This window comes from Amyelois transitella, chromosome 2, assembly GCF_032362555.1.
Source record: "Amyelois transitella isolate CPQ chromosome 2, ilAmyTran1.1, whole genome shotgun sequence".
NCBI lineage: Eukaryota > Metazoa > Arthropoda > Insecta > Lepidoptera > Pyralidae > Amyelois > Amyelois transitella.
In genome coordinates, this window is record NC_083505.1 from 9,205,455 (window position 1) to 9,219,893 (window position 14,439).

General features: G+C 35.0%; 2 protein-coding genes across 2 annotated transcripts; both read left to right on the forward strand.

Annotated features, from left to right (window-relative positions):
* Window positions 1-3,188: 3,188 nt before the first annotated feature.
* LOC106129019 (sorting nexin-20) lies at window positions 3,189-7,595 on the forward strand. The gene is made up of 4 exons (XM_013327446.2): window positions 3,189-3,543; window positions 4,226-4,447; window positions 4,713-4,906; window positions 6,062-7,595. The coding sequence occupies exons 1-4, from the start codon at window positions 3,322-3,324 to the stop codon at window positions 6,186-6,188; spliced, it is 765 nt and encodes a 254-aa protein (XP_013182900.2). The 5' UTR covers window positions 3,189-3,321; the 3' UTR covers window positions 6,189-7,595.
* A 4,758-nt stretch (window positions 7,596-12,353) lies between these two features.
* LOC106143675 (uncharacterized) lies at window positions 12,354-13,322 on the forward strand. The gene is made up of 2 exons (XM_013345810.2): window positions 12,354-12,589; window positions 13,075-13,322. Exons 1-2 carry the CDS (start codon window positions 12,354-12,356, stop codon window positions 13,298-13,300), a joined length of 462 nt encoding a protein of 153 aa, XP_013201264.1. The 3' UTR covers window positions 13,301-13,322.
* Window positions 13,323-14,439: the final 1,117 nt, after the last annotated feature.

The window sequence follows — 14,439 nt, forward strand, 5'->3', positions numbered from 1 at the left end:
TTGGATAGTTTCTGACTGCTCATAAAGGCATGCAAAGCTCCATTCACCATGTTCCCCGCGTTCACTCTCCTTTCAATATCACTATCATATTTGCCATCTGATGGAAACTTTGATCCTAGATATACAAACTCTTTCACTTGCTCAACTTTTTCCCCTCCAATCAAAATATTACATGCTGTAATTTCTTTCTCCATTTCAAAAACCAGTGTTTTAGTTTTACTTACGTTCCCTTTCATTCCTTTCTCTTTTAAAGCTTCATGCGTAAAGTTTACCATCTCCTGTAACTCCTCCGCTGATGACGCCAGTATAACCTGATCGTCGGCATAGAGCAGACATTTGACGAGTAACTCATTCATCCTTAATCCACTTTCAGACTCTTTCAAATCTGTCAAACAACTATCCATAAATAGGTTGAACAGCCACGGTGACGCAACACATCCTTGCCTAACGCCTTTCTCAATCTTAAACCACTCAGTGTGCGCTCCGTTTATCCTGACACAAGCACTCGAATCCTCATATAAGGATTTCAGTGCTCGTATTAAGAGACTGCTCACCCCATGCATAGAAAGTGCTGACCACAATTCATTCCTCTCAACTCTGTCATAGGCCTTTTCCAGATCTACGAATGTGCAATAGACTTTTTGACTGTTGGCCAAAAACTTTTCGGCTATGCACCGCAAGGAAAAGACCTGATCAGTACATCCCATTCCCTTTCGAAATCCCGCTTGAGCATCCCACATTTTGTCAACTACTACTACTACTACTACTAGTTAGCTAGCTAGTCAGTACAACTGACTAGCTAGCTAACTAGCTACATTGAAAGAAATCTTGCATTGGGAAACTAGATTAATGTGTGACTATGATTTAAGCTGCGTTCCCTTTTCCTTGCCAGATAACACGGTTATGGAGGTCAGATGTGATTGGAGTTACACCTTGAATTGAATAGCCACCAGACGTTCCCTTGGGTCATGGTCATAGACGGTCCCTCGGTTCTTTAAATTTCTCTATAAATAAGAAGGGTGATAGTGTTGAGTTGATATTAAAAAATTAACTTCACGGTCACGGTTGCCGGAGTTGTCAAAAGAGGTCAGACACATATCACCATCATTTAACTTTGCTACTAGATAAATGTGCCTATTCTACAGATTGAAAACATTATTTAGGTATATGTCTGTGGGCTATTACCTTAATCGACTCTTAATAAAATCTATGAGAAATAGGTGGTCCTATCGGGTTGTAAGTCTAAAAAAATATCGTTTGTGCTGTACATAGGTTCTTATTACATACATACATACATAAAATCACGCCTCTTTCCCGGAGGGGTAGGCAGAGACTACCTCTTTCCACTTGCCACGATCTCTGCATACTTCCTTCGCTTCATCCACATTCATAACTCTCTTCATACAAGCTCGGTTTCGGGTACTGTTGACCTGACCCTTTACCAGGACGTCCTTAATTTGATCAAGATACGTTCGTCTAGGTCTTCCCACTCCGACCTTTCCCTCCACACTCTCCTTGTTTATCTTAGGTTCTTATTACTTTTTCCAAAATGTGTTTTTGATCGACTATATTAATGATTTTTGTCGAGTGCAAGCACGAGTGTTACAATAACGGATTTGGTGACGGATATTGTTCCAAAAAGTCCCGAGAATGGACGAAGTAAATCACCCATAGCTGGTACTCGAGGAACGAGGACAACCGAGGATTGACGTGGGATTAACTTAATTTCGACACAGGCAATAAATGAAGAAGTTTGATTGTCACAATCACAACGATTTATTTTTCATAATTCTTCATCAAATGCCACAAGGGAGAAAAGAACAAAAATATTGTCATTGTCACTTTTCAATTTAATCTGTCAATGTCACGTTGACAGTCATTCTTTCACGCTTGCCAGCATAGAATTTTTGCCCGTAATTTTGAAATTAATAGGAATCGAAACGTGAACGTGATTATTTCTTTTTTTTTAAATTTCGGGATTCCAAGTATCAAAGGCAGCCGGAACAGAACCAATGACATAAACCTACTTTTTCCAAATTCGAAAGAACTATTTTTGTTCACCTGTCCTATTAGGTGCCATGACAATGACGGACGATTTCTATTGAATACTAGTTATTGCCTGCGATTTCATCCCCCGTAAAACAAAATCTGCGTAACCTTAAGTGTAAAATTTGCTCTTTAAACTATAAGACTCAGGAATACCTTACCCAAAGACTTCAGACGGACATCCAACAGGCATAAGTTTAAGGGAAAAGTACATTGTTTTTTCTTCATTATAATATTTATGTATGTTTATCTATATTCTTATTTATGTATGTTTATGAATTAAACAATTGTGTATTTTTTTCTTGCATTATCACCGGATAATTTATCTGTTTGCTATTTTCTTGATGTTGACTGGTAGAGAATGCTATTAGCACTAATTCTACCTATTGTACCTTTGAAGTTCAATAAAGTTTTAAATATAATTATAGGTACCTAATTGGACGAATATTAAATATATTATTCAAATATATCTTTATTATTTATCAACTTAATGGAATCTATAATAGACCAAAAATTATATTAAAGTATTAACCTTGTAGCGGGAGCGATGTTTCAGTTCGACCACCACCAAAGGGATAATCTTCCGCCAGGCTAGGTGTTATGCCTGGTGAACCGCGGCTCCCTAGGCATAACACGTAGCCTGGCGGAAGATCTTCCATTTGGTGGCCGATCGAGCCGAATCATTGCTCCCGCTACAACCTAACAAATTTGATATAAAATCAACACAATATTTACAAATTGAATAGAGATTCCAACGCCTCGCCACGAGGCAGGGTGTTTAATTGTTAATTTAAAATTTATATATTTAAAATTAATAGTTTAAATTTAGTGGGAGTAGTGGAGGGAGAAAACTTTGTAATTTTTAAATTGGATCTAACAAAACACCTATAAGAAAATTGCATTCCAACCGAAGCAATAGTTTTTGTGTTATGCAAATACAAACATGCAGACAGATAGTAATTCTAAAAACCACATCTTTGGCCATATTAAATAAATCAAAAATAGACGAAAGAGGGTATGTTCACGCCTGTGACTGTTATTTTCCTTGACAGTTAACAGACTAAAAACTCAATACGACGATATTGGGAATATTTTAGTGAAGGTTGGTTACACTTTGGCTGTTCTGTCATTCAACCAACGCCCGTCACCTGTCCTGTCAGTCATTCTTTGATATTTTGATGTTTAATAGACTTATTGCTTTTGTTTGTTTTTACGGATAAAGATTTTTAAATAAATTTGAACGCCCGTAATAGTAAATTATTTTATGAAACAATCATGTTAAAGTTTGAAATAGTTTCGTCGAGAACTGTGGAAGGTGATGAGAAGAAATTTGTGGCATACATGATGCAAGCAAGTCGGAACAACAAAGGAGTCAACGAAATGTATGATACAGATCCAGCGAATGTAGAAAGGCGTTATACCAATTTTCTGGAATTATACAATGGCTTGAGAAAGGAATATCCTTCATTGCTTAGTGGTGTATCGTTTCCTAGAAAGGTAATTTCCCTTTTATGTAGGTAAGTATATCATTGTTACTACGTCATGAAGAACAGAACAATGTCAGGAAGCTATTTAATTACCTACCTATGCATATTGTATACGTATTAGGCACTTTGTGTTTGATAGAGCGTAAGTAATTAGCTGAGTGTGTACCAATTCTTGTGCAATACTTTCCTTTTTTACCTTTACAAAATGATTAATAGGTAAATTTAAGTACCTGCATTGTTCTTATCTGCACATATACCTAAATGACGTAAGTTTTTGTTTTTGATGATTTTTCAATACTGTACTTAACCATATGAATATCATATTGTTATACTGTTACCTTTGTGATAATGGATAGGTACTTCAGAATGACAAATAATATCACAAAAAAGTGGTAATTAGAATTTTTCCTAGTACAACTGCCTAAAAATTTGACATGATGATAAAAGAAACAATTGGTTATTTGAGACTTCACAGTTCATAAGGCTGTTAGTTTTTTTTATAATCTTTTAATGTGGAGTTAAAATTGTTAGGAATTATAATTGAACGATTTTAATAAGAATAATCCTAGGATTAAGATTAATTAATTAAGAAATATAATTCTCAGGAGATTTAAAAATAATTTACAACATGAACTTTCAGTTTGTATGAAAACTAAATTTAGATCTTAATTTTCTGTATTATAAAATTTCAGATGATGGTGGGTAATTTTGATCCAGATTTGATATCATCAAGATGTTCTGCCTTTGAGTCATTGCTAGAGCTGATCGCAAGTGAATCCCGATTAAGAGAATCTCCGGCAGCCATAACATTTTTTCAGGATACTGAATTAAATGAGGCAAAAAGGCTCATACATGAAGAGAAGTATGATAAAGCCCTGTCTATTTTAGAAACCAGTTTCAAACTATTAAATAAGGTAAGAATATATTTGAATAAAATCATCTTCAAAACTTAATTTATTAAGTTATAGACCATATCTTATAATGTTAAAATAATTGGTCTTAATGCTTAGTCATAGACTAGTTTTAGCAAATATTTATACATATATATAAACGATATTATCCCACTTGCCATGATTCCTGCATACTTCTTTGGCTTCATCCACATTCATAACTCTTCATGCCAGTTGGTCGAATTTGGATAACTTGACCTATTATTAATATTACTAATATGTTTTTCAGGTGTACACAGACAGGTCTCGCGTTGTGCTCTGTGCTCTATGCCGCATCGTAGCCTGTGCGGGCGCCAGCGGCGGGGCGCTCGCGGGCCCCGTGGAGCGCTGGGCACAACTAGCGCTGCGCCGGTACGAAGCCGTCAGCGACAGCGATCTTCTGCTCATTTACATTCCGTTGCTGCACACTTGTATATCTATATGGTGAGTCAGATTTCTGTTATGTTTAATGTGAAAATTTTAAAAAGCATTGTTTTGCAATTTTTTTATGAATAAAATGCAGTCTTTGCTTCCAGTAACATATATATGTATTGTCATTGGAACGGAGGCATTCTTTGTACAGTTGTAGTGAGACTGAAGATTTTCTGTTAACTATTGCTTTTTGAGATTTTTTGAAATAAATTCAAAGGTCTGTCGAGGTACAAGCAATACATAATAACATCTGCACAACTTCTCTATTTCGCGGGTTAACAATCGAAAGGTGAAAAAAATATTTATAGATTGGAGTTTATTGTTAATATGATAGGTACTTAAAGTATATTATACTAGTTTTGTAGGTTAATCTCAAGCTAATATTTACCTTCCTTATCTTTTATTGCTTGAAGATTACGATGTTTACATTACATTATCATTATACTCGTAGATGTAAAGCTTTAGTAACAACCTAAATTACATCGGAAGCCGTGACGCGATTTAGATTACAAAGTCTTTAAAGTATTATTCTTACAGTTGAGATACACACATATGTCATGATATCATATACATATATATGTCATGATATAGATATCATGAAAAGACAGCCAAATGTCACATAATCACAAAGGCCTTTATGATGGATTCGAAATTCAGAGATAGTGACGGGTTGTTAGCCCAGCGCTATAATAAGGCTCTCCCTATAATTACATTAACAATTCGCATAGAAATAAAATCAACTGGCACACACTATATTTTCTTAATTAATAGAATAGCTCAAAAGTTGCTTTATATGCATGGATGGAGCAGTGAAGTACTACTCAACAAAGATACATAATATGTAATAAAGATATCCTAAGCTTGTTTCGGGTTTCGTTTTGTTTGTAAAATTATTGCCAGGTGATATTGACTAATAAAAAATATGCTCGAATTGATCACCTCCTCATTTTTTGAAGTCAAAAAATATTTTTTCTAATCAGATCATAAATACCAAAGAAGATACATAAAAATACATATACACAATACGATACATACATAAAATAACACAGTTGACTTGAAAAAATTCTTGAAGTTGGTTTAAAAAACAGTAACATTATTAAATCACTTAGGTAGTTTGTTTTGTTTAATATTTTCGTGTTTTCAAAACTTGTTTTGTTTTCATTTCAGGGAGACCCTAGGCAGAGATAAATCGAAACTAGTTGAGGAGTTAAATGCTCTTCGCAAGAGAGGTATGAAGGTGGATTCAGTGGCCAGTCTCATGGACGCTGTCGACGAGTTAAATCCTACAGTATAATGTAGTTCTTTTAAGGATAAAGCTTTAACTCTGCTTGCTTAAGGTATGACCTGATATAAGAAAAAAATTTCAATAACGCGATAAGTTTTTGAGACCTAGTATTATCTGTACTCTCTATCATAAAGGATGTGCTCTGAAGTGAATGTAGTATTTAGAGAATCTACTTGATGTAGCATAATATTGAAAGCATAGCATTGAAAATGTCGGGAAATGAGGGCTCCTGTTTTGTAATTTACTAGATTTTATTCTTATTAACAATCGGAATTCTGTATCGGGACCTTAAAAGGACAGAAGAAAGAATAAGGTTTTTAGAGAATTTGTTTATGTTTTAAAAAAGATGATAAAAACCACAATCAGAGTAATATTTTGCGTTTGTGATTCAATTCTATAAAAGGTAAAAATTTTTGTAATTAATTACTTTTAAACGCGTTAAAATCATCATAATGATTTTAGTTGCTTTTGGTATGAAAGTGGTTCTAAAACAAAAAATGCAACGTAATAATGATCGCACACATTGGCTTTTAAAAAATATAAAATTGAAATTGAAAGAATTTGTCAATTCAATTATAGATCTGTGGAATTTTTAAATGTTATTCAAACTTTTTAAGTCCATGTATTTTTACACGACAAAATCATATCAGAGGTCAATTTATTGCTTTGTTTTATAATCTTCAATCAACCTTTAAGTGATGGGATCTAGGAGAAAATAAAATTAGTGCTTTACTAGTCGTAAAATTAAATAAAAATAAAAAGGTCACAAATATAAAAATATAAGCTTTTATATGTGTATATAAGGCACATAATGTATATTATATTCTGAGTTGGTCTTTTTCACCAATAAAGGCGAATCAAAGGAAATAATCTCAATATTATATATTTCTCTCTTTGGATAGGTATAGCATGAATGATAACAATAAACAATTATTAAATACATGTACCTATAGAGGTAGGCGTGTTTATATAGATAAACACGCCTACCACTGTCGTTTGAAATAAATCTGAATTCTAATAGGGTTATTAAGCGAACTAACATTTTATTATATGTGACACACGAAATATTTTCTTTCCACACAGTTGGACACACGTTATTTAGTTTAGCTAGATTTTATAAAGGCTCAATTGCAGCAAAATTTATCAACAACATGTTTTTCTATAAAATCACAAAAAATTTTAGACACATTTTTCGACATAACGACAAAAAATTATTTGCAACACAGGTATGACTAAACCACTGCAAGCATGAAATGTCAGTTTCGATATTAATGACAAGCGTAATCTCATTTATTTGTTTACTTATAAGAAAAACGTATTAATTATATTCGTTGAGAGAAATGCATTTTAGAATTGCGTTGTATATCACATATTGTTTCACTTTAAAATTGTAAAAATTATAAAATGATTTAATTTTATAGTAAAATTATATTTCATTTTAATTGTGATATTTTGCTTCAGTATCAAGCATAAATTATCTTTCTAATGTTTTACTGTAATAAAATTTACTGTGCGGCGACAGCATCGCAGGTGACCGCGTAAGTTGCATACAACTTCGTATAAAGTAACTCGAGTGTGTGAGGTGCGGCCTTTGCGGTCACCCTAAGACCAAATTTTCGCAGGTAACTTATATACTTTTACATTGATGGAGTGTAATATTTTGCACAATGTAATAATACTGTTCTAAACTTTTAACGAAATCATACAATTGGCCAGTAAAAAAAAGTAGCTACTACCTAGGTTTTTAATATTCATATTTACAGTCATTAATTGATAAGTTAAGATTACTTTATGATCCGATGATTAGTATGCGTTTTAAGATACATAGTAACAAATATATAAAATAGTTTTACCCCAATCAAGCCGAAAAATGAGGGCTTTTTGAAATGAAATTTTGCAAATTCCCCATCGTTTATTTGTCGGCATATTTTTATTTACGGTCTTAGTTACGGAATTGAGAAAAGAGATTTTTTTGGACTTTTTACGACAAAATATTTCTTATGGATTGAATATTTTTCTTCCTCTAACAAGGTTATAATAATGAAATAAGTAGTAAAAAAACAATTTTATTAGATAGATTTATGCTTTTCTTCTCATAATCGATCTGCGGTCATTAAATCAAATATGTTCAATGACTATTTTTTGTTGAATTCTTACTTCCTTACACGAATCGAAAATTTTAAATTACATATATTATAACCTGAGAATATTTTTATTCTTGCACGTATTGTGATAACCATTGTTTTAGTTTAAGTGTAGCTTTTTATGTATATACTTTTTGAAAAACCTATTTATAGATGTTTGTATATCATGTGACCATAAATTATATTGTTTCCTCAAGATAAGCAAAGGTTCATGCAAATTCAAATTTATAAGTGTGGGCCGATAAAGTTGATTATCAGAAAAAATATTAAACATAGAATTACTTTTTTGAGACTGATTGGAGATCATGGATGCAGCGTTGCAGGTATACAGACATGTGTAAACATATTTTAAGTACTATAAAGGTGACTGATATTTTATACATTTGTAGCCATATAGATAATAAATCTTATATTTACAATTTGATTTTTGATTCTCGTTGTTTCTTACTAATATCTTCCCATAAAGACGCGTTTCTTGTAAAATAATAACTTCTACGTCTACCTGATAATTGTTTTGTTCTATTTGCACATGGGTGCTAAGTTATCATCATCATTTAAGCGGAAAGGTGCTGTCTGTTTGACATAGGGTTGCCAGGTCGCTATAATTAAGTAATGGCCGGACAGACTTCAGGGTCAGGTCAGGGCTATGAATCCCGTCCAAAATTGTGTAAAGGAAAAAATCCAAAAATCCGCTTTTTAGGTCAACCTATACAATTCAGATTGATAGACCCTAAGGAAAACTGCACGTTCCATGCAACCCAATGTGTAGTGTATAGCCAAGATCTAATCTAGAAACTGCATAATGAAAAACAAATTTATACATCTTTACACTTATCACGATTCTTGCATATTACATACATTAATATCACGGGGTAGACAGAGCCAACCGTCTCGAAAGATTGACAGGGCCCAATAGTGGAATTGCGATTCCAATAGTGACAGGTTGATTTGATACTAGCCCATCGCCTTAAAGAGAAACTCAAGCCTTGCATATGTTTGATTTATATTCATTCATAAATCTTTTCATGTAAGGTCGTTGGTTTAATGTAGTCCGTGTAGACCTGACATTTTATCAGAACGTACCTACTTACCTACCTGTTTGAGCAAGGTAGTCCTTGCAACGGGTCATCTAAGCCTTTCCCTTTTAACCGTGTGTATTTCAAACAAATCGGAGTAATTGTCTTCTTTTATTCCGATTTAATGTGACCTTACATTTAAATTTATAGTAGTTTTCTTCAAATAGAATGAAATGTAACAAAGGAGTGGTACGATATGAGTTATGCGCTAGACCCAATACGTTTACCTGTGAGAGACTTGTTACACTAATCAATTTACAAAATTGATCGGGGCTTCACCAAAACAATTTGCCCTTCATAAAAGCAAATTAATTCGGAACCAATTACACGATATAAGCGGCATTAGATTCCCTGTAATTTCGGGGGCCATGTGGCTAATGTCCTCATATCAGTTCGGCTCATACTTTACGTGATAGGTATTTGTTGATTGGTTTCTTGTAAGTGAATTGGTTGCGTGTTATTACTACAACGTTATGAGAGGGTCAGCGCAGGGGTATAAAGAATTAAGGGATATTACATATAGGTACATTACTCATATTGGTAAGTACATTGACTTGATATTATGTTACTGCATATACGATTGTGAATATGCATGAAGATTTAGAATATTATTTATACATACATACATATAATCACGTCTATATCCCTTGCGAGGTAGACAGAGCCAACAGTCTCGAAAAGACTGATATACCACGTTCAGCTGTGTAGCTTTATAAAGGAATTGAGATTCAAATAGTGACAGGTTGCTAGCCCATCGCCTAAAAGAAGAATCCCAAGTTTATAAGCCTATCCCTTAGTCGCCTTTTACAATATCCATGGCAACGAGATGGAGTGGTCCTATTCTTTTTTTTATTGGTGCCGGGAACCACACGGCACACGGAGAGTTTAAGAGGAATATTATGTATCTGCTTTTGATTTACAAGATACTTAACGATATTTTTTTTTCTAGACATTCATAGGAAAATAAAAGAAACCTGTACCTGTGGGTTAAATGGTTGAAATATAGGTTAGATGTGTGGCTTGTGAACACAGCATAACCTGTGTGTTCCACAGGTCACTAAACTACTCGTATCTATGTGATGAGTTCTTACGTTTAAAAAACGACATTTACTGACGGATTGACTGATATTATATCAACGCACAGCCAAATCTGCTTGGTCTAGAGCCTTGGTCAAGAGATGAAATCTCTAGATCAATCTGGTATGTAGGTACCTTTTATAGTCTACTAAAAAGGGATTACCATTTGTAAACAAAAAAAGTGGAAAATGAGACAGGAGCCGCGGGCGCATTGTAGTAAATGTTATGATGATTTTTATTTTAGATTCTGATTAGAAAAAATCTTTTCCACGATAAATTGTATTCGATAAAACCTTATACCTACTTAAACGAAGTACACACAGACATAAGTACCACTTATAGGTAGGTAACGTGCATAAAAAACCTACTTAAGTGTTGATTCAGTGTTGGAGCGGCATTCTACCCCACAACCCTCAAATTGCCTAATTGAATCGCGTGGGTTGTCTGTTTAAACACGACCACTTTCTGTTACAGGTCCTTTGAGGGTTACCAGGGATCCAGAGACTTGGCCTTGTTACACAGAAAGATAATGATAAGTGGCACGCGAATATGTTTTTACTTGCGACGAAATAAAGGTAGTAGGTACCTGTTGTAAGGCTTTGCAACTTCTCGGAGGCCAAGATCTGGTTTGATAGTGTTAGCCTACCTTAGGTAGTTTTAAGAGAGTTTAAGAGGAATACGAGTTTTTACCATGTCATACAAACGTTAAATGTAATTTCTGACATAAATATAAGTGTATCAGTCTCGTCGTAGAATTTAGATAATTATATAAAGGACATAAGCGCTAACAACTATCTACTTATACCTACTTATGCTAAGAACCGGAGCTTCGAAGCAAATAGCTGTGATGAATAAATAGTTGTCACTTATTTTATAGAAGAAAGGTAAGCAAGTCAGTTGTACCTATTGTAAGAGAAGGAGTTTCCGATTTAAAAAAATATTATATTTATCTTCATGTCTGTTTTATGAGGAATACTAGAAGAACGGATTTAGTGTGTGCAGGGAAGTTCTTAAGAAGCAACTTTGTCTTAAGCGCGCCCTGCAACCGCCATAAATCAACCTTTCAGAATTTACGACGGCCCTCCGCAAATCGGTTTATATTTTCGATAAATAAAATTGGCGCGGGTTTTGCGAGGTAAGCAGAGGCCGTTAGGAGCGCGTCGCCCGATGCCGCCAGCTGCCGCGTGCACATAAACCCAACTACCCTCGCGTTTTCTTGCTGACAATTTTTTCCTACTCCGGTCATTACGCAGCTGGGCCCCGAGACAAAACGGCGAATCGTTTAAGCCCTCTCCGGAGACCGTCCAATTTTATTGTTTGTACCTAGTCGAAATTGATATGCCGCGCGAGTGGCGACCTCGCCGGATCGTTTCACTGATGGACACAGTTCTTCTTTGGCCTGAATCTATTTTTGCGACGTTAACATTGACAGGTATTTACAAAAGTGTTCATTCTTGATGTTTTGATTTCAGTTAATTTTATTTCAGATTACTACCTTTACACAAAAAGTAGCTAGTAAGCACCCAAGCTAAGGTTTGAATTTCATGCTCTGTGTTGGCTTTGTTCTTATGAACTTCCCCAGTGAACTTCTTGGTTAAGCAACATAGACCTTATAATTATACTTTAAGATTGTAGAGTTTGAGATACTCACGAGATCACAGAGTTTGAGTCTCAGACACTGAGCTCAGACCTGAGTACTGAAATTGAGCCATAGTTACATCCCCCGTATGCTTGACACGTGTGCAGCTTCAATTCCTCTAACTAAAAACTTCTTTATACCTGTACTGAAAAGTTCTATTACAAAATTTTGACAAAAGCTTGTCTAACATTAGTCAATCATAAGAAAAATGTAGTGTAGCATTTTTTCTACAAAAGTGATGTCTAGCAACAAAAATGAGTGTGATACGGTAGTGGTGGTGATTGCCATCGTTGTGTTCGCGCTGCCATTAACTTTACTCATCCCCGACTTCTCCGTGTGGGACGTGGTACCCAAGGTTCGGGTCATTAGGTTCCATGTACTCCAGCAGCATCTTTCATGGCCACAACTCAATGCCATTGTTGTAGCGCTCTTGATTTTATTCTTCAGCCTTTACCTTGAAATTCGAAAGCGGAAGTAAGCATAATTTATGATCAATTCAAGATTTCTTTTTTAAAATAATTAATAACTACCTATATGGTACATTCACAAAAAGAAGTAATGAACAGTTGATAGCGCCCAGCCTAAAACATTGCGCGATATCGCTGAAATTTGATTTATTAAAATAACCATAATAAAAGCATCTCAATATGCAAGTTGCTTCAGGTATTTAAATTATTTTTTTATATTAATAGGATATTTTTAATGTGTTCGCTAAACGCATTTAGGTAATAAATGTTTATAAACAACACACCTACACCATAGGCCTAGTTGATATATTTAATTATAAGACCATACATCTTAAGAAAATTTCCGTATTCATAGTACTTTATTAACTGACTTTATTTAATTTCTTATTATATATCTAACACATATTTAACTGCGTGTTTTCCTAATACATAAGTGCTTTCGTAAGTACATTTTATTAAGAGCTCATTATATTGAGCATTTTGTTATTGCAGCCTTGACGACATGGTCGAGAAAGTCCTGACCGTGAGTCAAGCCACCGATACAGTCATGCTGGAAGAGAAGAACCGCCAAGCTGCCGCTCTGCGTTTGTGCGTGGAGCTGCTAGATGTCTCCGCGGAGCACTACGAACACCTGGTGCTGCTGCGTGACGAGCTCGCCAGGAAAGACAAACCCAACCAGCAACCACCAGTTATAGAACCCAGCGGGTCCATGTTGTGATTTTTGGACTAATAAATTATTGTCAAACGGTCTAATCTTTGTGGGTTCTACGTCGCATTTTTCGTAACTATTTTTCAGAGCGCCGAGATATAGGTAGTATTTGGAGCAGTGCGAACATCTGATGCTGCTGCATGATGAGCTCGCCAGGAAATATAAGCCGAACCAGCAGCTAGGGCCCAGTAGGTGCATGTTGTGATTAATGTCAACTTGTCCATCTACAGACACTTCTTTACTCCTTCGTTCCTTCCCAGACACAACCGAAATTAAAGGCTTCAAAAATAAATCACATCTTATTACTTAAACTTATACGTAGCAGTTTCCGATCTTTTACTCCAGGTTTAAATAAAAAGGTCAGTTAAGAGGGCACAGCAAACCATTGCATTGGATTTTTATTCAACGCTTTGTTCTAGAAGTGTTCATTAGAGCAAGTGTCTCCGGGGTCCCGCGGGACATTGTCGACGTGAAAAAACCAATCTGGGCTGGCAATTATTGCAAATGATCTAATTAGAAGCCGAGACGTTGGCGGTGGTGCTTGCTTTGCCGTCAGCTCGCGGGGGTTTTCACCTTTTAGTTTTTTTACTTTTAACCACTTTTTAACTAACGCTACTGTACATTAGGATATAAGGTTTAATATGTTTACTTCAAAATAAGTTCTTATAATAAAAAGTCCGTCCTATAAAGTTTCTAATTGAATTTGCTTAGAAAAATGTTTCATTAAAATACTAACCGCTACCATCGCATCGGTTTTTAGATTGGAGGTTGTAAAACGTGCAATGGGATTCGTGCATAATTATATATTTATTACTGTGGATTGACGGAATATTTCGTTATTGGAAACAATCAATTATAAAGTTAGTTTACTATCCGTTTATCAAAATACCTATAGTAAGTAAGTGCTTAACATTCGGTTTAAGTGCCTAAGTTACACCGTAAAGCAAAAACTCCTTTCTATTACTACCGTCCTTTGTACCGTCGGATACAGTAGCGCCAGTAGCGTCACCTACTGTCGGATTTAGTGTTTTGATCAAGGTTTAAAGCCAAAATGAGTTTTTTGATTCAATCCACCCTGCACCTTCATTTATTTCTTCCTCTTCTATGTCATATCCTCAAAACCGAGGAGAGTGAGCTTCTTCGAGCAT

Excerpts from the sequence above, each read along its gene's own strand:
- LOC106129019 (XM_013327446.2), top strand. The coding sequence starts at position 3,322 with ATGTTAAAGTTTGAAATAGTTTCGTCGAGAACTGTGGAAGGTGATGAG. Across the intron at positions 3,544-4,225 it reads GTGTATCGTTTCCTAGAAAG|ATGATGGTGGGTAATTTTGA; the intron begins GTAATTTCCCTT and ends ATAAAATTTCAG. Across the intron at positions 4,907-6,061 it reads CACACTTGTATATCTATATG|GGAGACCCTAGGCAGAGATA; the intron begins GTGAGTCAGATT and ends TTTTCATTTCAG.
- LOC106143675 (XM_013345810.2), top strand. The coding sequence starts at position 12,354 with ATGTCTAGCAACAAAAATGAGTGTGATACGGTAGTGGTGGTGATTGCC. Across the intron at positions 12,590-13,074 it reads CTTGAAATTCGAAAGCGGAA|CCTTGACGACATGGTCGAGA; the intron begins GTAAGCATAATT and ends TTGTTATTGCAG.